Source organism: Drosophila willistoni, chromosome 3R (genome assembly GCF_018902025.1).
Source record: "Drosophila willistoni isolate 14030-0811.24 chromosome 3R, UCI_dwil_1.1, whole genome shotgun sequence".
Lineage (NCBI taxonomy): Eukaryota > Metazoa > Arthropoda > Insecta > Diptera > Drosophilidae > Drosophila > Drosophila willistoni.
The window spans coordinates 26,056,484-26,076,581 of NC_061086.1; the positions used below are offsets into that span (position 1 = coordinate 26,056,484).

Here is a 20,098-nt window from a genome sequence, read left to right on the forward strand (position 1 = left end):
TTTACAGTATTTTAAAATAAAAATATTTGAAATGAACTTGGAAATTGTTTTATTTTGGTTAAAAAATGTATAGAGGGAATAATTCTTTCACTTTTCAATTCAAATCGAATCAAATCTTGGCGGGCAACATTTTTGAATTGTGCAACACTACTTACGTTTCGATTTTTGCCCTTCACAACACTTGAGTTTGTTCACACGTGTGATTTGTTTTGATTTTGTTTTGTTGGAAATGTCACGCAAAAAATGGAGCTCCTTGGACAAGCCACCAATTTCGGAGCCTGTGCTGTCGGTAATCCAAGGATTTGGCTTTGACGTAATGACGCCAGTGCAGACGGCAGCGATTCCCTTGCTACTGGCTCGCAAAGATGTCTCCGCTGAGGCTGTCACTGGAAGCGGCAAAACGTTGGCGTTTTTGGTGCCTCTGCTGGAAATCCTACAGCGACGGCACAAGGAGACACCTTGGGGAGCCAAGGAAGTGGGTGCGCTCATCATTTCACCCACACGGGAGTTGGCTCGTCAAATATCCGATGTGCTGGGCCAGTTTCTGGCTCATGAAGAGCTGGACTATTTGAATCAACAGTTGATCGTAGGAGGCAATAGTATTGAGGAGGACATTGCTATGCTCAAACGGGATTCCCCATGCATTCTGGTGAGCACTCCGGGTCGTTTGGAAGATCTATTCCAACGCAAAGGAGCTGCCGACGATCTGAACTTGGCCGCTCGTGTAAAGAGTTTAGAATTCCTGGTTCTGGATGAGGCGGATAGGCTGCTGGATTTGGGTTTCAAGACGAGCATCAACAATATATTGGGCTACTTGCCACGCCAGCGAAGAACTGGCCTTTTTTCGGCCACACAGACCACCGAAGTGACAGATCTGATACGAGCCGGACTGCGTAATCCTGTCCTGGTTTCGGTGAAGGAGAAGGCATCGGTTAATACGCCAGCCAAGCTCCAGAACTTCTACAAAATTGTTGAGCCTCAAGAAAAATTTCTCACGCTGCTGCAGTTCCTCCGATCACCTGCTACAAGCTCTGGAAAGGTGATGGTCTTCTTTCCAACCTGCGCATGTGTGGAATATTGGGCAGAGACATTGCCCCGGCTGCTGACCAATCGTCCAGTGCTGGGCATTCATGGCAAAATGAAGAATAAACGAGCAAGTGTGGTCGAGAAATTCCGCAGTGAATCGCAAGCGGTACTCCTCTGTACGGATGTGCTAGCACGAGGCTTGGATGTACCCGAAATCGAGTGGGTCGTCCAGTGGGACCCGCCACCAAATGCCTCTAGTTTTGTGCATCGCGTTGGTCGCACAGCGCGCCAAGGGAACGAGGGTAATGCCTTGGTTCTCCTCCTGCCTAGCGAAGATGCGTATGTCAATTTCTTAAAACTAAATCAAAAGGTTGAACTAAGTGAACTGCCCCAAGACTATCTTGAAACAGTCGATCAAGATAAGGAAAGAAAGCTCCTGGACAACACATTGGAGCAACTGCATCGCCTGCAGATTGCCGACAAGGGCGTCTACGACAAAGGTATGCGGGCATTTGTCTCCAATGTGCGAGCCTACACCAAGCACGAATGCAGCGCCATTCTGCGTCTAAAGGATCTAGATCTGGGCAAAATGGCCACCACTTATGGTCTCATCCAGCTGCCCCGTATGCCCGAACTGAAGAACTACAAAGGTGATGGCTATATTCCACCAAAATGCGAAGTAGATCCCAATAAATTGTCGTATAAGAATTCACAAAAGGAGCAAGTGCGTCAGCAAAAACTCCAGGAATATGAACAGACAGGCAGTTGGCCAGGACAGAAACTGCATAAGAAACGTACCGAATCCTGGGATCAAACCAAAAAAGCAAAACTTGACGCAAAATCCAAAAAGGAATTGCGGAAGGCCAAAAAACAACGCAAAAAGGACGCCCAAGCCGAGCAAGTTACACGCAAGAGAAAGCAACAGTTCAGCCAGGAGGATCTGGATGAGCTGGCCAGTGATATTCGATTGTTTAAACGTTTGAAAAAGAAGAAAATAACCGAAGACGACTATGACAAGGCAATGGGAATTGAGGAAGATAACTAATGGGGAAAGTATCTATCTGTATATAGATTATCATAAACAAAAAATGATATACTTATAAATATAGATTTCTGATAGATCGATACTTCTTACTTTAACTAAACAAAATATATTTTTACTCAATTTATTAAATTAAATATTAAATGATTGATGGATTTAGCGTGAGGATTAACAAAACAAACATACAGAAACTAAATGAGATGAGAACAGACGATTCTTAGGGATTAGGACATCTTCTTAGGCGGTGTTGCCATCAACAACAATCTGAAGAATGGTACGACGCTTGGGATCGTATGAGAAACCATTCGAACGGAATAGTTCAGATTCATAGAATGGCTTAAGATTGCTGATATCCAGCTGCTTGGCCCGTTCGATCAAATCTCGCTCCATAATCTCCACATGTGTGGCACTGGGACCATCCTTGCAACGAATGTAGGCCAACTGATCCAATGTCAGTTGACGGAGTATGAAGAACAGCAGTTCGGAATGATCCTTCTGGAAGGCCAAATACTTTTGGAATGTGTTGCGCATCTTTTTCATGACGCTGAACTTTTGAGCCTCAATGAAACTCTCTAGCATCATGCGTATGGCCATGCTGACATCAGCCTCCAGGACATTCTCGCGCAGATGCAAGCGAGCATGAGCCTCGGACATTCGGATGACACTCTCTATGTGACGCACAGTGATGGGTAACGAACCGGTGGCAAAGGATTCCTGGCGCAATTGTGCATACATTTTGGCAATCTTATCTTCATCAATATTCTAAAAATTCAGAAGTGGGGAATACGATAAATATGTGTAACTAAAGAGAGAGTAATCTAGAAACTTACCGTAAGCTTTGGTCTTATATTCTCCTTGGCATAGACAATATATTGACGCAGCAAATCCTGGGGAATCTCATCGACACTCTTTAATTGTGGTTCATCGATTTCAGGGACCTCCTCCTCGCTGGGATGATGTTTCATATGCGAATGGACCACGAATTTGGCCAATTGCTGATCCTGCATAGGATCGAATTCATCTTTTACCACACACAAAATATCGAAACGCGATAGAATGGGCTCCGAAAGATTAACATTCTCCGAAAAGGTCATCGAAGGATCATAGCGACCACCAATAGGATTGGCAGCGGCTATTACCGTGCAGCGTGCCTGCAGTGAGGTAACAATGCCTGCCTTGGAAATGGATATTGACTGCTGTTCCATGGCCTCGTGTATGGAGGTACGATCCTGGTCGTTCATTTTGTCAAACTCGTCGATTAGACAGACGCCTTGATCGGCCAGGACCAGAGCTCCTGCCTCCAGGGTCCACTCCTTAGAGACGGGATTGCGTCGAACATAGGCTGTGAGACCCACAGCGCTGGCTCCTTGGCCAGTGGTGAAAACAGCTCGAGGGGCTATCTTTTCAGTGTACTTGAGGAACTGCGACTTGGCCGTACCGGGATCACCGCAGATCAGCAAATTGATATCGCCACGCACCTTATGCTTCTCACCAGGATTTTTGGACTCGCCGCCAAAGAGGGCCAGCGCCAAGGCTCGCTTTATATAGTCATGCCCATAGATGGAGGGCGCCATGGAGGCCACAACTCGCTCAGCGATGCGCGGATCTTTGCTTAGTTTCTGAATTGTGGCTATATCCTCGTCGGTAAGGGACTGCACCACCTGCTTGGAGTCTTTTACGACCACATGATTGGCTATAATCACAGTGGCAAAGACAGGGAAACCCTGATCCGTATTAAGAGATCCATCATAGTTGTTGGTATAGATGCCAGTGACTTCCAATTCGTCGCCTGGCTTACACTGGTCACACAGATCCGCCAGCAAGATGCAATCCTTGCTACGTGGTATACGTCCAGCAGGTATTCGTCCAGGAGATTCTTGTAGTGTGATCTTCTGATAATTACGATACAGTGTCTGTTCCATGTTGATGGAGAAGGGACCAAAGCTCTGGCATTCGGGGCAGGAGCCTGGCTTTACTTCAGAATTCTGGGACTGCACAAATGGACCCAACACATAGCCACACTTGACACAATCGTATTTGATCACCGATAATTGAGGCAACACACCCGTGGTGGCCGTCACCACGCCCAGGGTACGAACCAGTTGATTAAGATGCAGTTTGCGGAATGTTCGCAGCTCCTCGATCAACGGCAGCTCGGAAATTCGCACATGAATCTCTGTGGTCACACGTTCGTATGTGGGAAAAATGGACAAAACCATTTCTTTGGCCACCTTGTCGAAGATCTCGAGCATTTGGAAGGGAGCCTCGGGCAGAAAGTATGCCAACACATGCTCTTTATTGGCCAGATCAGTGTATGATACAACAAACGAGGATTTGTTCTGTTCGCACATGCGACGAATCCGATCTCGATAGGTGTAGGCACCACGTTCATCCACGAAGGTGCGGAGGAACGATTGGAAACGATTAGCGATTTCGGTGCGAGGTCCCAACATGCTGACCCACTCCTTTGTGGAGTGACCCTTGGTATCTTCCAAATTCTCAATGGATTCAATCATTTCGGCATCTTCCACTTCGCCAACAGCGGCTTTCTCTCCTGCCCGCCGCTTGGCCCTTGGTCCAACATCATCCTCATCATCGGACTGACCAAAGCCCACATCACGATCATCGCGGTGTATGCCAGCAGCCCGATCTCGCTTACGCATCTCCGACTCGGCTGCGAAACGATCGGCCTGTGAAATCTCTGAGAAATCCTCCTCATCGTCCAGCATAGCGGGATCATAGTGATCCAGCTCTGGCATGGGACGATAATCATTCTCCATGTTGTCACCAAACAGTTCCTCGCCATCTTCCTCCTCTGCCTCATCTCGCACAGTCTGATCGCCAAGAATCTCATCCTCATTCTCAAATGGTTCGAAATCTCCCACGGGTGAGGTCATGGTGGCTCTGCGATCAATTACATCGCTTGGAGTATTCGGTGGCGGTGAACTTGGATTATCCATAGCGCTTTAGGCAGGCAATATATATTTATAAATAAATTAAATTCACTCTCTGATTTTATTCCGCCTCTTGTTTCGTTTGTTGTGTTTCGACGCGTGTGAAAAGCGCGGGAAAAATTAGTGGGGAAAAATGAAACGCGCTGGTAACACTGCGAGAAAAGTTATCGATAGCACTTTTATCGGCGTTTATCGATAGCACGAGCGAATTCGATACACAATTTTAGTGGGAAAAAGTGAAACGCGCTGGTAACACTACAAGAAAGTTATCGATAGCACTTTATCGACGTTTATCGATAGCGAATTCGGTCGATATTATTTCCCGCCTCTTCCTAGCTTCACATTCTCAATCCCTGGCAAAAAAAAACTTATTCGTCTCAGAAAAATTGCACTTGTGAAATTCGTAAAATAGATTAATAATAAATTTACAAGATGTCTTTATCGACGGGTGTTATTGGTGTAAGTCTCGACTTGAAATTCATCCAAGGTTTTGCAGCCATTGATTTTATGTGTGTTCCTTCTTCTGCAGCGCATAATGCAAGGCGAGGATGTGGAAAATCCTGTCCTACAGATTCTGGCCATCAAGCGAATCAATAGCAATGTGGAATCGGAACGCTATCGCATTTTAATATCTGATGGCATGTACTTCAATAGCTACGCCATGTTGGCCAGTCAATTGAATCATTTGCACCAAGCGGGTGATTTGGAAGAGTTCACCATTGTCCGACTGGACAAATATATGACATCCTTGGTGGGCAAAGAGGGTGTGGGAAAGTAAGTGCAATCAATTGTGCTTAGTTTTAGAGATGTTTACATATTTTCATTTCCCTTTTACAGACGTGTCCTAATCATCAACGAATTGAGTGTTCTTAAATCTGGATCCGAGCAGAAAAGCAAAATCGGCGAGCCGGTAACCTATGAGAATGCCAAGAAAACACCCGCCCCTGCGGCCCCGTCCATTCCCACCAAAAAGGAGCCTCTCTTTGGCAATATCAACAGCAGCAAGAACAACAATAACAATAATAATAACAACAACAACACCATGAATTCTACACTTAATGCTGGATTAACTCATCCCATAGCCAGTTTGAGCCCCTATCAGAATAAATGGGTTATCAAGGCTCGAGTTACCGCCAAAACGGCCATACGCACTTGGAGTAATCCACGCGGAGAGGGTAAATTGTTTAGTATGGATTTGATGGACGAGTCTGGTGAAATACGTGCCACCGCTTTCAAGGAGCAATGTGATAAGTTCTACGATCTCATCCAGGTCGATGGTGTCTATTATTTCTCCAAGTGTCAGCTAAAGCCGGCTAATAAACAATACTCCCAACTGAAGAATGACTACGAGATGACCTTCACGGGAGAGACGATGGTTCAAATGTGCGAGGATGAAGAGGACAGCATTCCCGAGATTAAATACGATCTGGTGCCCATTTCCCAAGTCTCTAATATGGAAAACAAGGCAGCAGTGGACACCATTGGCATTTGCAAAGAGGTTGGCGAACTACAGACTTTCACTTCACGCACCACCAACAAGGAGTTCAAAAAACGTGACCTTACCCTGGTGGACATGAGCAACTCGGCCATTAGTCTGACATTGTGGGGCGATGATGCCGTCAATTTCGATGGACATGTTCAGCCGGTAATATTGGTCAAGGGAACGCGTATCAATGAGTTCAACGGTGGCAAAAGTCTCAGCCTGGGCGGTGGTTCCATCATGAAAATAAATCCCGATATTCCAGAGGCTCACAAACTGCGTGGTTGGTTTGATAATGGAGGAGGTGATAATATTGCCAATATGGTATCGGCACGCACAGGCGGAGGAACATTTTCCGCCGACTGGTTGACCCTCAAGGATGCCCGAGAGCGTAACTTGGGCAGTGGTGACAAACCCGATTACTTCCAATGCAAGGCTGTGGTTCACATTGTGAAGCAGGAAAATGCCTTCTACAAGGCTTGCCCCCAGGCCGAATGCAACAAGAAGGTTGTCGATGAGGGCAACGATCGCTATCGCTGTGAACGTTGCAATCAAGATTTCCCCAATTTCAAATATCGCTTGCTTATCAATGTAAGTAGAAGATTTTTATCCTCCCACAGGAGATTATACTTATGTTTCCACACTTCTCCATTTCCTTAGTTAAGCATTGGTGATTGGACCTCTAACCGATGGGTCACCTGTTTCAGTGAGATTGGTGAGCAGCTACTCAAGCACACTGCCCAAGAGGTGGGCGAGGCACTGGAAAACGATCCACCCAAAGCAGAACAAATGTTCTCGGGCATGAATTTCTCGGCTCACATTTTCAAGTTGCGTTGCAAGAACGAAGTCTACGGCGACATGACCCGCAACAAGCTCACAGTTCAGTCCGTCTCACCCATTAACTATAAGGACTACAATAAACATTTGATTAAGGAACTCCAGCAGCTAACTGGCATTGGCAGCTCCAATTAAATTTACTCTCAGTGCAGTGCACGTTCCAAAATACATATATCTTCAATAAGCTACACACATAAGAATGAAATTTTTTCTATATATGGAATCAACATTAACGATTTGCAAATAATATTTATATGATTGTACATTTATTGCCAAAAAGAGAACTCATGAAATTCCTCAACATTATTCGACCTACATATATTATATTGGAAATCAGTTGATTATTAATTGGTTTTAAACTTGAAATTCATTCCTTTAACAATATATCTCTCTGTAGCATACACAGGTTGGGACATTTAGAATATGGGATATTAAATGATCATAAATATGTATCACACATTGTTTAAAGGAAATGATTGTTTTGTGTATGCGCGAATACGGAGATAAATAATATTGGTTTATTATAAAACTTTTAAAGTTTTTATTGTTATAACAGAATATTAACCAACCAAATCGTCATTACAATTTGTAAAATCTATTTTCGAACTAAATTTTGAATTGTTTTTTCGATAAAGTTGTAAAGATTGATTGAAAGTACTGTTTTAAAATTTTCCAACATTGAGTGTATGAGAATTAACCAATGAACTTTTAGAAATTGGCAAAATTAGAGACTTGGTAAGAAGATCCTTATCAGCATCACATATGTACATGTCAATTGAATGACATTCCCATAGTCATAGAAAACGCTCAATTGTTACATTCAAATTCTACAGATTATGTAGCATACTTATGTGGTGCATCTCAGCCAAATTTTGGCCTCAATTTGTTTTTATTATGGGAAACGTTTAAATCTATAAAACTAATTCGCCTTCACCTTGTTCAATTTCATGATAAATACAATTGTCAAAGTTATGCAAAATTTATTTTAAAAAAAATTTCTAATAGGAATTGGATGATTTCTGGGAACAACTTTTTATCCCACTTGAAATTCTAGATTTACCTAATGAAGTTAACCCCCTAAGAACACAAAATACTCGGCCCAATTACTAATTGCTGATATATATCCGAAATTGGGTCGAACGACTTAATCCAATTTATGTGCTCTTACATATATTAACTGTGCATAATTGTTCGATTGGAACATCAACAAGTTTTATTGAGACACGCAATGCTGCAGCGATTTTCGCCATGGCTATCTATGGCTAACGAGAACTTTCCTTTTTTATTAAGGCAGACATAAATGGAGAAGGCCACAGAAATAGCTATTGGAATTGGGTTAAGCTAAGGCAGCCGTGGCACAATTTTTGCGCAATATATAACGAAATTTATTTTATGTCCAAGTCTCGTTACGCCATCGACTGACTGACTAACTGCCTGACTGAATGTTTACCCAAAAATGCTCAAACATTGAAGCAAGAAGAAATATTTACATAAATGGCCAACAAAATTATAGTTACGCAAATGGAATGCAATCCCTATAGTCCTCCTGAACTTCAAGGACAGATGATAGCCGTGCTCAACTCACGTGCCTTAACCTAGGCTATAAATAGTAAACGTCGACGTCGTCGCCACCGCCGCCGCTGCCTAGACAACCAGCCAACCAAAGTGGTTTAGAGGAAAATTGTTGAGCTAGCACGTGCCTGGTACGGATCAGTGTGCAGCCAACCAACTGTGTATATGAGACACGAGTCTATGGTTTGGGTTGAGTTGAGCACGAGACTGGTTTTAGTAACGCGGCATTTGCTGAACGCAGCGCTACTTCCGCTTACCCAATCTCCAGACCCGGACGAGCACAGAGCCAGCATACAGAATGACAACCAGTGATGAAATGGGTGGCAATTTCTGTCATGACCATATCCAACATCCGTTGATGTGGTGCGATGAGAAGAAGCGTTTAGTTGAGCGCAAAAACGCCGAGGAAAGTTTACGTATGTGGAGACGTCGCAAGGCCGAGGAATGCGCCCGCAAGGAGAAGGACAAACAGGAGGTATGTATAACTCCATTTTTGCTTTTTTTTTTGTGTTTAATCGATGTGGTGAAAGGATAATTACCCGACTAATTGTAAGTTAGTTGCCTAATGAAATTTTAAATTAAAGTCTGGAATATATTTGGAACTACTGTCGTTGCAAAAATATGTTTTAAGCCACTTGATTGAATTTAATGCATTAATTCCAAATTATTTGAGTTCTATTCAATTCTGAGATAGTAAGAGACCTTTTATGAGAATCTGTGAGTAATGTTATTACTAAATTCAACTAAGTTGACGATCGAATTTCACGTGCAGACCTATAAATAATTAAATTATAAATTAAATCCTCTGTGCAATGCTGCTGCCATTTTGGATAATGCGGGAAAATTAGATAAGAAATGTTTTTTTACCCTTTTTGGATATAAAAGGCAGCCTTATTCAATAGTAAAGATCAAGGGAATTCGTTCCATGATACAAATATTTATTTGCCCTGAAATGTATGCTATATTTTTCTATATGAAGACCAAGAGCAGAAACTCTAAAGCTTTAAATTGTTTTTTTACTAGAAGGGTTGAAAGATCTCAATCTAGATCAGACAGGTCAAAGATAGGGCAAAGTATTTATCAATATTTTCCAACTAAATTTTTGTAGTTGTCTTAATTCTTAACAACCTAAATAGGAATCGAAATTTATCACTTAAAATTAAAAATAATAGCCAAGCATTAAAAGTAATGACCGAATTCATTTGAAACAAGTTTATTCCTATTTAAATCAAATGAAGAATTTGTTTTGGAAATTCTTGGAATAAAAATACATTTGCTCCATCATGACGGTAACAACTAAGCGATTTTGCATTTCTAATTCAGATAGATAGATAGATTCTAATCAAAGTCAACGATTGAATAGCTAAGAAGCCAACTTTAAGTTGGCTTTTTATAGAAAATTGTTCTGGCAAAAACTATTTGGTAGTATAAATCAAATCTCACCCACGCGATATTGTGGCAGCAGTTCAAAGACCTATGCCAAGCAACATGTAATAAATCCGTTCTCTGGTATTTTTTTTTTTTTTTGGTTCAACAAACCCTTTGACAATTTTGACTTTAGTAATCAAATCAAAAACGATTGAAGAAGGCAAAGCTTCATCCTGGCCCAACTTGAAGTCAGTTGGGAGCTCCTTTGCGTGACTACAGTGACTTGATATATATTTTTGGGCAGCTGCAGCTTGAGTTACGAGGCCTCAGCCATATATGGGTGAACGAGTTTGAGTGAGGCACTCCACAATTGCAACTATAACAACAACCTACAAACAAAAGCCAACAGTAAGGGGGCAGATGGGAGCTGGTGGGGGGTGTTATTGCCAATTTCCGTAAACAAAGGCCTAGCCCACGTAGTGACACACTAAAGCAAAGCATAAATAGGCTGCCATTAAATCGATAAGGCACATAAGTTGACTACATAATCACGAGAAGGAGGAGTCCACACTGAGAGAAAAAATATTAACTGGCGGTTCTTTTTCCTGTTAACAGTATTACGATCTTTCATTTTCCTGTTAACAGTATTACGATCTTTTTCATCAACATTGTCCTTGGGGTCGGCCAGGTGGTGGTGCACCCAATATTGAAGTGCGACGCAAGGACATTACGGCCGTCGGCCTTCATTCGACGCCCACTGTGGTGAGAGTCCATCTGCCATGTACCACCTGCCGCGCACCTTAATCACTCTACTTCCTTTCCCCAGACCACTGCTCACAGGATGAACTCACTGCAGCCATGCCGCTACAATGATTACTTCTCGATGCAAAAGAAATGCAGCAATAATCCACTGGCTGCTTATCATCATCATCATCACCATCATCCGCCTCCGGGACCACCGCCAGGGGGTCGTTTGGCCCATGCCCATTCCATACATCATCTGCAGGAGAGCGGACCACGTAGCAGCACTGTCACCATTTGCGAACGGGAATTGCCACCACCGAAAGCGAGGCACCCAGCGGGTGAGAGTCTTCAGATACAACTGAAAGAGCATCCATCAATGTCTTTTCGCAATAAAGGACATGTGGATATTGAATTGCGTTACCAGAAGCCCTCGCCTCCATGCAAGGGCAAGCCGCCGTTGCTCGACAAGATTGTGGTCAGTGAGAGTGAAGGGCCGCCGTGTCCTCCGCCTCCCCAGCCTCCCGGCCACTGTCCATTGCAAGAGAAACTGGCCACACAGAAGAAGCGTTTGCAGGCCAAACTGGAAAAGCCGGTGAGCGGCATTTATTACTCATTATTCGCTAGATCTATAACCAATATCTTTCCATCTCTGTTTCTATTTTGTTAGCCCTGCAAAGAGCCGTGGGGCAAGGCGGGGCCTGGCGGCAAACCTTGGCGCAGTCACAAAGAAGTTGGCAACTGTTTCATGAAGTCATTGGTGAGTAGAAGCCGCCTCCGCCTAGGCAAAGCCATTAACTAAATGTTCTCTTCTTTCTTCTGCAGGGCTGGACCAACAAGGAGATGTTAAAGGAACTGGACCAAGATAATCCAGTTACTCCAGCCGAGAAGAATACATTCCGCAAATCGAGAACCAATCATAAGCAACAGCCAAAGCCTCAACGGTGCTGTGAACGTTGCACTTGTACTTGCCCCGCCATGAATAGCCCACAGAAGCCAGTGGTGGTGGTGGGTCCCAAAAAGGTTTCTAGCTGCCCATCGCCACCCAAAGTGGTAATGCATCATCACCTCAAGCCGCAGGAATGCGGCAAAACGGTGAAACTATGTCCACGAATGGGACGTGCCGCCCATTGTCCAGGCAGCAATGGTGCCACTAGCACAGCTACTCCCGATGCCAGCACGGCAGACAACAATGGCAATGGCGGCGGAGTGGAGCTAGTGCCTCTGCTGGCCCGACGACGCGGCCTTCATCGACCCATTAGCCTGTCCAGTACGGACGTTACCAAGAGGACACCGTCGCATGATAGGTATGCATCCAAACACCCGAACAAGATCAAGTGCATCAACAGCATCATCAAGAACATCAGCCACATGAAGCGGTTGCCCAAGTTGCCATGCTGCCATGGCAACAATTGCCCCACAGCCACTTTCAATGCGGGCTGCTGCCTCAAGCGGCTCATCGTGCACATACGTTAGGCTCCACCTTCACCTCTTCCGCCTCCTCCTCCTCCTACTTACGTTTCCCCCATTTTCACATTACCCCATTTCCGTTTCCGTTTCTCATTTGCTTGCTCTGCGCCATTCAAAAAATTTTCGCCTCATTGTTAATGTCTCTATTTGCATTTTATGTTGTTGTTGTTTAATGGTTTCTCTACCTCCCGCCCCGCCCCCCTTTTTAAAACACCCGCGCTCCATTCCACTACTTCAGCAAGAAAATATCCATTGTAATACAAGTGAAAGTATAGCAACCAAAAGAGCAAACCCAATATCACCATAAAAAAAGAAAAACAAATTAAAAATTAAATCCATAATCAACCAAAAATCTTCTATGTATCCCCGTGCAAAAAACCGAATAACCGATAACCCAAAAAACAAAAAAAACTAACAATAACAAAACCAATATATAAACCATAAAAACAATCGACGAATCAAATTTGCTGCCCACCATCTGCATCCGCATCCTCCATTACTATGGATCCACAGGATACAAACGGCCGCCGACATGCGTTATCTGCACGATTTGAATGTCCAAATCTCACAGAATCGTCGCTCCGTTTCCGTGTCCAAGCAACAGGATCGGGATCTATGCAATCAACATTTCGACACTTTCGAAACCTTCTGGGGACGTCCGGGACATGGAGCACGTGGTGATAAGATCAACAAATTAAAATTGGACAATTTGCTTTACGGCGCAAGCGAAACGACGTAAAATAAGATAAACAAAAAGCAGTCCATAGGCAGCTAAGACTAGTCAACTGGGCCTTGGCATTCGCATTGCATTCGAATCGTTGTTTGATTCGAGTAAACCAATCGATGTGCCAAGGTGCCAGGTTTTGGTTCACTTTTAGCTGGAAAACTATTGTGGGAGTGAGAATTTTGCCAACTTGCCGCATTTGGTAAGTTGCCCAAAGTTGTCGCCGGCCTCTAAATCAGCTTGAAAAGTTTAGTTTGATAATGGAAAGATTATTTTTTCTATTGGGACTGTTTGGATTTAGTTTTCATTGTTAACAATTGCTCATTTAGTTATTTTATCACACATAAATCTATTCGGTTTCCTCGAATATGTTATACCCTTTAAAAAATTTGATATCTTATTGTCTGCTCTCGTTATATATCATTATATTTTCTCACTCATAATTCAATTTTAAATCACTTTTCTATTCTATATACCATTTCGAATCTTAAAGGGTGTAAATTAATATATTTATCTAACAAATAAATTAAATGTAAATGAAATAAATAGAACTAAGAATCAATATCTTGTAAATATCATAATTAAATTGTTAAAATAAAAAATATATTAAACTTTGGGTACTTCCTAAATAATCCTTAATTTTAAAGTGTTACAATTATAGTGAAGTTTTAAAAGAAGACTCAAGATAGAACTAAGAACTCTAAAAAACCATTAAGATTATAAATCGAAAAGATTGCTTTGAATAAGATATATAAAAATTCCTAAATTTTTCATACTTAGCTATTTCTCAAAGTTTCCGATTTTTGTGGGTAGAAATATATCTTAAAGACTGAAGGAAGCAATTGTTCTATTCAATTTCCAAACCTCAAATGGGTGCGTGTCTCTGCTAAAGTTGCCAGTGACTCTCCAACTAAAGTTAGCAATGACTCTAGAACGTTTGACTCTTTAAATTTAAACTGAAAAACTCAATTCTGGCAGCTGGCAAAAAGATTTCCCAACGCCTCAAATGTCAAGTCACGTTCTCGTCATTTATTATTTTAGTTTTATATTAGCCAAGTCGGAGATACATACACACAAGCAAACAAATCTACATATACCACATATGAAATAATGTTCATCTTTCTAATGGCAGCAGGGAGTTCGTGGTGAATGGGAAGGAAGAGTTGGTCGGGTTTATGATGATTATGAGCCTAGTTGCCTTTTTCTTGACATGACTTCCGAATGTCTTTAACTGACTCGTGAAATAAGAAATTATATGTCTACGAAAATATTTACTTAATTTAAAATTAAAATTAAAAGCTAATTTGATTGCATTTTTCCATTAAACTTACACCCAACAAGCAAAAAAAAACAATAAAATAAAGTCAGTTAAGGTGAGGTTCATGGGCCGAAAATGTCTTGAGAGTTCGAGCAACTTTTAACTTTCTGCTAAAGTTCTTTTCTTAACTTCTTCTTTTGCAACTCCTTTTAAGTAATAAATAAATTAGGCTTTAATTAAAAACATATTTAAAGTGAGAATAGCGCGAAATATTCACAGGCAGCAACCTCAAAGCTAATGAAGATGACTTTGGCGACTTCAGCGGATGGCAAAAATGGACGAAAAGGCAATCTAAGCCTATCAGCGGGAGAGACAACAAAGGGTAAAACGAAAAATCAAACACAATATCTACGAAAAAAACGTTGGAACAACAAACGGCAGGTCAAAGCGGAAAATCGCATCACAAAAAGATGGTAGGAAAATGGAAAGGCGAGCAAAAAACTGCGACCACTTTGAAAATGCAGATCTCTTTGAGTGGTCTCCGAAAATTGCTTCATGGGCGGGCCGATTTAAGAACTTTAAAAACTACCAAAAGCAAATATTTTCAATCAGTTGACACTTGAATGCACCAAATTCTCATTATCAAACGAAATAAAAGTACAAACACGATGCGATGACATTTGTAATTAAAATGCAAATAATTTTTCGAAAGGCAGTGAAAAGTGCTTTTGGATGGTCAGAAATTGTTGTTCAAAAATGAAAATGGGCGTCTTTGCTAAGAGAGTTTTCACTGTAGCAAGCATAAACAATGGAAACATTTGCTAACACAATGAAATGTTGAATTTTTGTGATTTAATTTCATTTAATGCCAACAAACGTAACTTCTCTAATTAAATATAAGTATACAAAGAGCATGACAAAGGTTATCCTTTTTGTGATGTTACATCTACACTCTAACAATTGACAATCAAACTATCTAATTACATAAAAGGACAATTTTGTCCACGTGTGTAGATAGTTAAAAGCCAAGTTAGTTATTACGTTTTCCTGCTGTTTCACCAAAAATACCTAGCTAATTTCATGGGCATGGACATCGTAATTTCATCTGAGCTAGAAAACTGTTTGAGAGTCGAGGTTCTCAGTTAATTTACAACGTAAATGTTGATCTATAATTACTGCAAATAAAATACGAAATGACTGTGTATATCATGAAATTGAAGCCTTTAATCGGGCCAAAAAGAAGTTTGTGCTGGAGCAAAAGCCACAGGGAACATATAAAATACCAGAGCAGTCAGTAGCATTTTCTATCCTTCTGTTTGCAGTTTCCCTATTCTTTTTTTCTCTTTTCTTTTTTTTGCACTGGAGTTTCGGGAGAAATTCTTCATTCTCTTATGCATAAAGCAACCGTTGACTTTGCTCCGATAACCAACACTGGCAAGTGGAAACACTGTCACTGGCATTTGACTTGGGGCAAAGGAAGAGGATGAAATTCTCCTGCAAATATTTGACAACAATTTTTGTTGCTGGCCAATGGGGCTAATGGGAATAAAATTAACTATACAAGATAAAGGAATGGCTAGTCTCAGATTTAGCATTCTCCGGTTTTGCATGGAATGTGTAAATGTTCATGAGAAATTCAATTTTACAAAACAAATGCCACAAATTAAATAAATAAATACAATTCAATTTCCTTTCTTTCCCTTTTTTTTTTTTTGGTGACTGCTTGAAACCGATAACGTTTGTCTTCCATTAACAATATAAACACAAAAAAAAAAACAGCATATGTCTGTGTGGGTGAGTCAAAGAGGAGTGTGTCTATGTATGTGTGTGCCATACATAATAAGCTTTTCAATAAACTGTAGCATACTTGTTGGCGGATTTGCATTTGTCACATGCAAAAACAACAACTCGAAACGAAACGAAAACGAACTCCATGCGATTTATGCCCAAAAATGCAAACGAGACAATTTGAATAAACACACACAGACACACACACACACACACACACACACTTAAGATGAAGAACAAAAACAACAAAAAAAATGATAAATTCAAATCGAAAATCGAATGTTATCCGCTCTCTTAGTTCAAGTTGTTTACTCATGTTGTTTGTGTGAAAGCGGTGGGCATGGGGTAGGCGAGGTAGGCGTGGCAGCTTCTGCTCATCGCATATGCTGATTTGTAGCTATGTTTGCATTTCCACGTAATTTGCAAGGGAGATTTTCTTGTTCGTCTCGCTTTCTAAAGGAAAACAAATATCACACACTGCCAGGGCGTAGCAGGGCGTTGGGTGGTGTGGTGGAGGGGGCGTGGCCAGAGGAGTGAGATGTGTGCTAGTAGTTTAACAATGCCAGACATTCTATGTGTGCTGTGTGTGTGTGTGTGTGTGTTTTCATTGTTTATTGAATTAGTATCGATGACGTGTTGGAGAAATTTACACACACACACATACATAGAAAACATTTCAATATGTACACATTTTATACACAATAGCAGAGACCGTAAATTGTTCCGTTAGCTCGTTTATTCAACCAAGGTGTATGTGTATATATGAGTGTGTAGGTGCGTTTGTGTGTGTGTGTCTGTGTGGGTCAGGCGATAAGTGTTTGATAAATGCGCCATTTTGTGCAAAGTTTACACAAAACAAATTGTTATAATAGAATATTGAAAAAAGATTACCAACCAAGCAAGTAAATATTGCATTTCTAAATATAATTTACTCAAATCAGATGTAGCATTTGTTGAAATAACTAGAAAAGTTGAGTAATTACATGTTTACATTTGAATAATTTGGAGTTTTGAGTTTCAGAATAGTATTAAAGAAGTAAAATATTGAAATACTTTGATCGATACCCAGTGCGAGTAACTCTCTGATCAGACTTTAGTTGCGTTTTAGTTGGCACTCGAAATGTAACCCACTAAAAAGCCTTTTAGTCTTTAAAGTTTTCCTTTATTACTCTTGACTCTTTTAAATGTGGCTTAAGCATTCACTTTAACTGCTCAACGAAGTATTTATTTCTGGGCTCTCCATACATAAACTATATGCACACATACACACACAAACACATGTACAAATGTTTACTTATTCACCGTGAACACAGGGTGACTGTGGCATCGTTTAATTATTTATGCAAGAGGGTCGCCTCTCCTGTGGGTTCTGCTTTTGGTAAAAGTCTCTCGTTTTGGCTCTCAAGCCTTTTAATGTGTCACACACACACACATACACACACACTGAAAAAAGGTGTCTGCATTTAATATTTATGCAACTTTTAGTTTCCGTTTCTTTTGGCAATTAGAGATGCTCGAAGATTTGTACTGAAAGTCTCGAAAATGTGTATCCTATTTCCTGTGCTTCTTATATTAAATATTATATCTACTATATAACAATTTAATATTTATAGAGTTTTTTGTGACCATATTCGTTTAGCATCTGAATGTGAAATTTATTCATGGTGCACTTGACTTAAAGTTGACGACGCGACGCTACGATTGACGTATGCAACAACAAGTGACATACATTTTACTTGCCCTCTCTGACGTGCTACCTCTCCCTTCCTCCTCTCTCTGTCTCTGGGACATGTCATGGGGCTACATGTGTTTACATGCATGTCCTTAGAAGCAAAACCCACTCGTCGGTTAGTTGGGTAACAAAATAATATTGCTCAGAGTCAGAGTCAGGCCACCTTGTTCTTGTTAGAGTCCATGTCCTTCGCCTGGGCAAAACCGTGGCATACCGGCGCTCTCTCAAGGCTTCTCGGCTGCATTCACTTCACTGAAACTGTAAGTTAGATGTGTTTGTGTGTGTGTTTGTGTGTGGTCTACAAAAAATCCATGACGTAAAAACCCTTCTCTTCTTTGTTGCTTACACAAACGCATTTCATCAGCGTTGACACGTGACGACATCTTTAAAATAATTTACAAAACGACTTTCTATCGATAAGAAACCAAGTAAACAAGAAACCATTCATCATTCTCGCAGTAAGAAATATTAATTAGCTTCCCATTCCCTTTGAAATTCGTTATGCAAATGTTAATTTGCGTGAAATAACTTACATTTAAAGTCAATTTGATGAACAATGAAAACTTTTTGCGCAACAACCAAAAAAGGAAGAAAAAAAACATTTCCAGAAGAGGCCAAGACCAAGTTAAGTTGGTCAATTGTTTGCTTACCAAAGCCAAAGCCACAAGCCACGAGCGAAGAAGCCCTTTCACCAAAAACCTTTCCTCCTACCATTCCATCTGCACTGGCGAGCAAGAAAATTTTCTACAAATTTGTTTAAAAACAAATTTTCTTCATTTTGTGTGGAAATTAATTAAAGGTAAATTGCCCCCTCCTCCAAAAGATTCAACTGAAAAGTCGAAGTAAATTTATATTCTTCTCCATTTCAAACGATATTCTATAGATAATCTTGTTCCCTGACAAATTGCACATGCACATGCAAATCAATAAGTGCAACATTCCTCAAAGTCAAAGCAAGACAAAAAAGAGAGAGAGAGAGAATAAGGATAAAAAGCAGCTCAATTCTGGTATTAAATGTCGGTAATATGTCTTTATCAGCTTTACCAAAGTGATTTGACTTTTGAAACGATATATGTACATGCATATATATATATTTGAGAGTGAATAAATAGATGGGAAATGGATGAGAAATATATCTCATTTGCTATTCAGTTTGGCTTTGTACTTGCATTTTCCATTCAATCTCATGAGTTTTTTACCTGTTTAGGGTTTTCCTGGTGCTTTAAACTTGCCTTGGGCCATGAGAAACAAGAAACATGAAAATGAAGCGAAGCTTAAAATGCTAGATAAACAAAAAAAAAATACGAAACGAATATTCTGTGACACGCTTGTGCACAGTTTCTCTGTGTGTGTTTGTGTGTGTGTGTGCTGAGCATCAAAAGGATGCAAGAGTGTGCGGTATATTGCGAGGCCAGGACATTCCCGCCGGCTACCTTGTACAGGAAGTGCATTAAAAGTGCCCGGTGAATGTAATGCATGACTTTATCGGACACACAAGTGGATAAACATCACACGAAAGAGTAAGAAATATATAAAAAACCAACACCCGACCCACTCCCCTTTGGGCTGGTTCCATAAAACATAAAAGAAAACAATAAAATGCCATTATGGAAATGGATTGGAATGAAACAATTATCCTTAAGCAATCATTTCAAGAAGGAAAAAAGTGTGATAAATTCAATTTACGCTTTGGGCAACGAGGCGTATACGCATTATTACTTGATGGGTCACAAAATAAGTCTCCCAGTCGCACAGCGAGCCAAAGAGAGAGACGAAAGAAGGAAGACAAAACAGTTCAGAGACAACTGAACCACAGATGCTAATTTTCACTGCACTGCCAACAAATTTCTCCTAACAGTAGCAGCATAATAACAACTATAATGAAAATGCCGCGCCAACAACTCGCGGGCCAAAAACTGACGCCAACAACGGCGGCAACGACAACAACAACAACAACAAAACAACTTTAATTGGACGCTGGGTTTGTGTGTTGGGGGGTGAAAATCATAAATATTACTTGGCACACAGCCAAGAATACAACAGGCAAAGAGATGGTAAAGCAACTGCAATGAAAATGAAAGCCGTCCAGTTAGCAAAAAAAAAAGA

At 41.0% G+C, this 20,098-nt stretch overlaps 4 protein-coding genes across 4 annotated transcripts; 3 read left to right on the forward strand and 1 right to left on the reverse strand.

Moving 5' to 3' along the window:
• The first annotated feature begins 191 nt into the window (after nucleotides 1-191).
• On the forward strand, nucleotides 192-2,205 carry LOC6648183 (probable ATP-dependent RNA helicase DDX55 homolog). Its single transcript, XM_002069796.3, has one exon. It carries the CDS (start codon nucleotides 230-232, stop codon nucleotides 2,069-2,071), a length of 1,842 nt encoding a protein of 613 aa, XP_002069832.1. The 5' UTR covers nucleotides 192-229; the 3' UTR covers nucleotides 2,072-2,205.
• LOC6648182 (DNA replication licensing factor Mcm2) lies at nucleotides 2,179-5,139 on the reverse strand. Its single transcript, XM_002069795.4, has 2 exons — nucleotides 2,899-5,139; nucleotides 2,179-2,830 (listed from the first exon to the last, which is right to left on the reverse strand). The coding sequence occupies exons 1-2, from the start codon at nucleotides 5,026-5,028 to the stop codon at nucleotides 2,306-2,308; spliced, it is 2,655 nt and encodes an 884-aa protein (XP_002069831.1). The 5' UTR covers nucleotides 5,029-5,139; the 3' UTR covers nucleotides 2,179-2,305.
• Nucleotides 5,140-5,351: 212 nt separating this feature from the next.
• Nucleotides 5,352-7,645, forward strand: LOC6648181 (replication protein A 70 kDa DNA-binding subunit). Its single transcript, XM_002069794.4, has 4 exons — nucleotides 5,352-5,481; nucleotides 5,552-5,796; nucleotides 5,860-7,093; nucleotides 7,163-7,645. The coding sequence occupies exons 1-4, from the start codon at nucleotides 5,455-5,457 to the stop codon at nucleotides 7,472-7,474; spliced, it is 1,818 nt and encodes a 605-aa protein (XP_002069830.1). The 5' UTR covers nucleotides 5,352-5,454; the 3' UTR covers nucleotides 7,475-7,645.
• Nucleotides 7,646-9,209: 1,564 nt separating this feature from the next.
• On the forward strand, nucleotides 9,210-12,513 carry LOC6648180. The gene is made up of 5 exons (XM_002069793.4): nucleotides 9,210-9,386; nucleotides 10,925-11,041; nucleotides 11,106-11,615; nucleotides 11,691-11,780; nucleotides 11,846-12,513. Exons 1-5 carry the CDS (start codon nucleotides 9,210-9,212, stop codon nucleotides 12,494-12,496), a joined length of 1,545 nt encoding a protein of 514 aa, XP_002069829.1. The 3' UTR covers nucleotides 12,497-12,513.
• The last annotated feature ends 7,585 nt before the right edge of the window (nucleotides 12,514-20,098 follow it).

Bases quoted from the DNA above. Each gene is read 5' to 3' on its own strand.
- LOC6648183 (XM_002069796.3), top strand. From the start codon at position 230: ATGTCACGCAAAAAATGGAGCTCCTTGGACAAGCCACCAATTTCGGAG.
- LOC6648182 (XM_002069795.4), bottom strand. From the start codon at position 5,028: ATGGATAATCCAAGTTCACCGCCACCGAATACTCCAAGCGATGTAATT. The intron at 2,831-2,898 runs GTAAGTTTCTAG...CTGAATTTTTAG, and splicing joins ATATAAGACCAAAGCTTACG to AATATTGATGAAGATAAGAT.
- LOC6648181 (XM_002069794.4), top strand. From the start codon at position 5,455: ATGTCTTTATCGACGGGTGTTATTGGT. The intron at 5,482-5,551 runs GTAAGTCTCGAC...CTTCTTCTGCAG, and splicing joins TATCGACGGGTGTTATTGGT to CGCATAATGCAAGGCGAGGA. The intron at 5,797-5,859 runs GTAAGTGCAATC...TCCCTTTTACAG, and splicing joins GGCAAAGAGGGTGTGGGAAA to ACGTGTCCTAATCATCAACG.
- LOC6648180 (XM_002069793.4), top strand. From the start codon at position 9,210: ATGACAACCAGTGATGAAATGGGTGGCAATTTCTGTCATGACCATATC. The intron at 9,387-10,924 runs GTATGTATAACT...TCCTGTTAACAG, and splicing joins AGGAGAAGGACAAACAGGAG to TATTACGATCTTTTTCATCA. The intron at 11,042-11,105 runs GTGAGAGTCCAT...TCCTTTCCCCAG, and splicing joins TTCATTCGACGCCCACTGTG to ACCACTGCTCACAGGATGAA.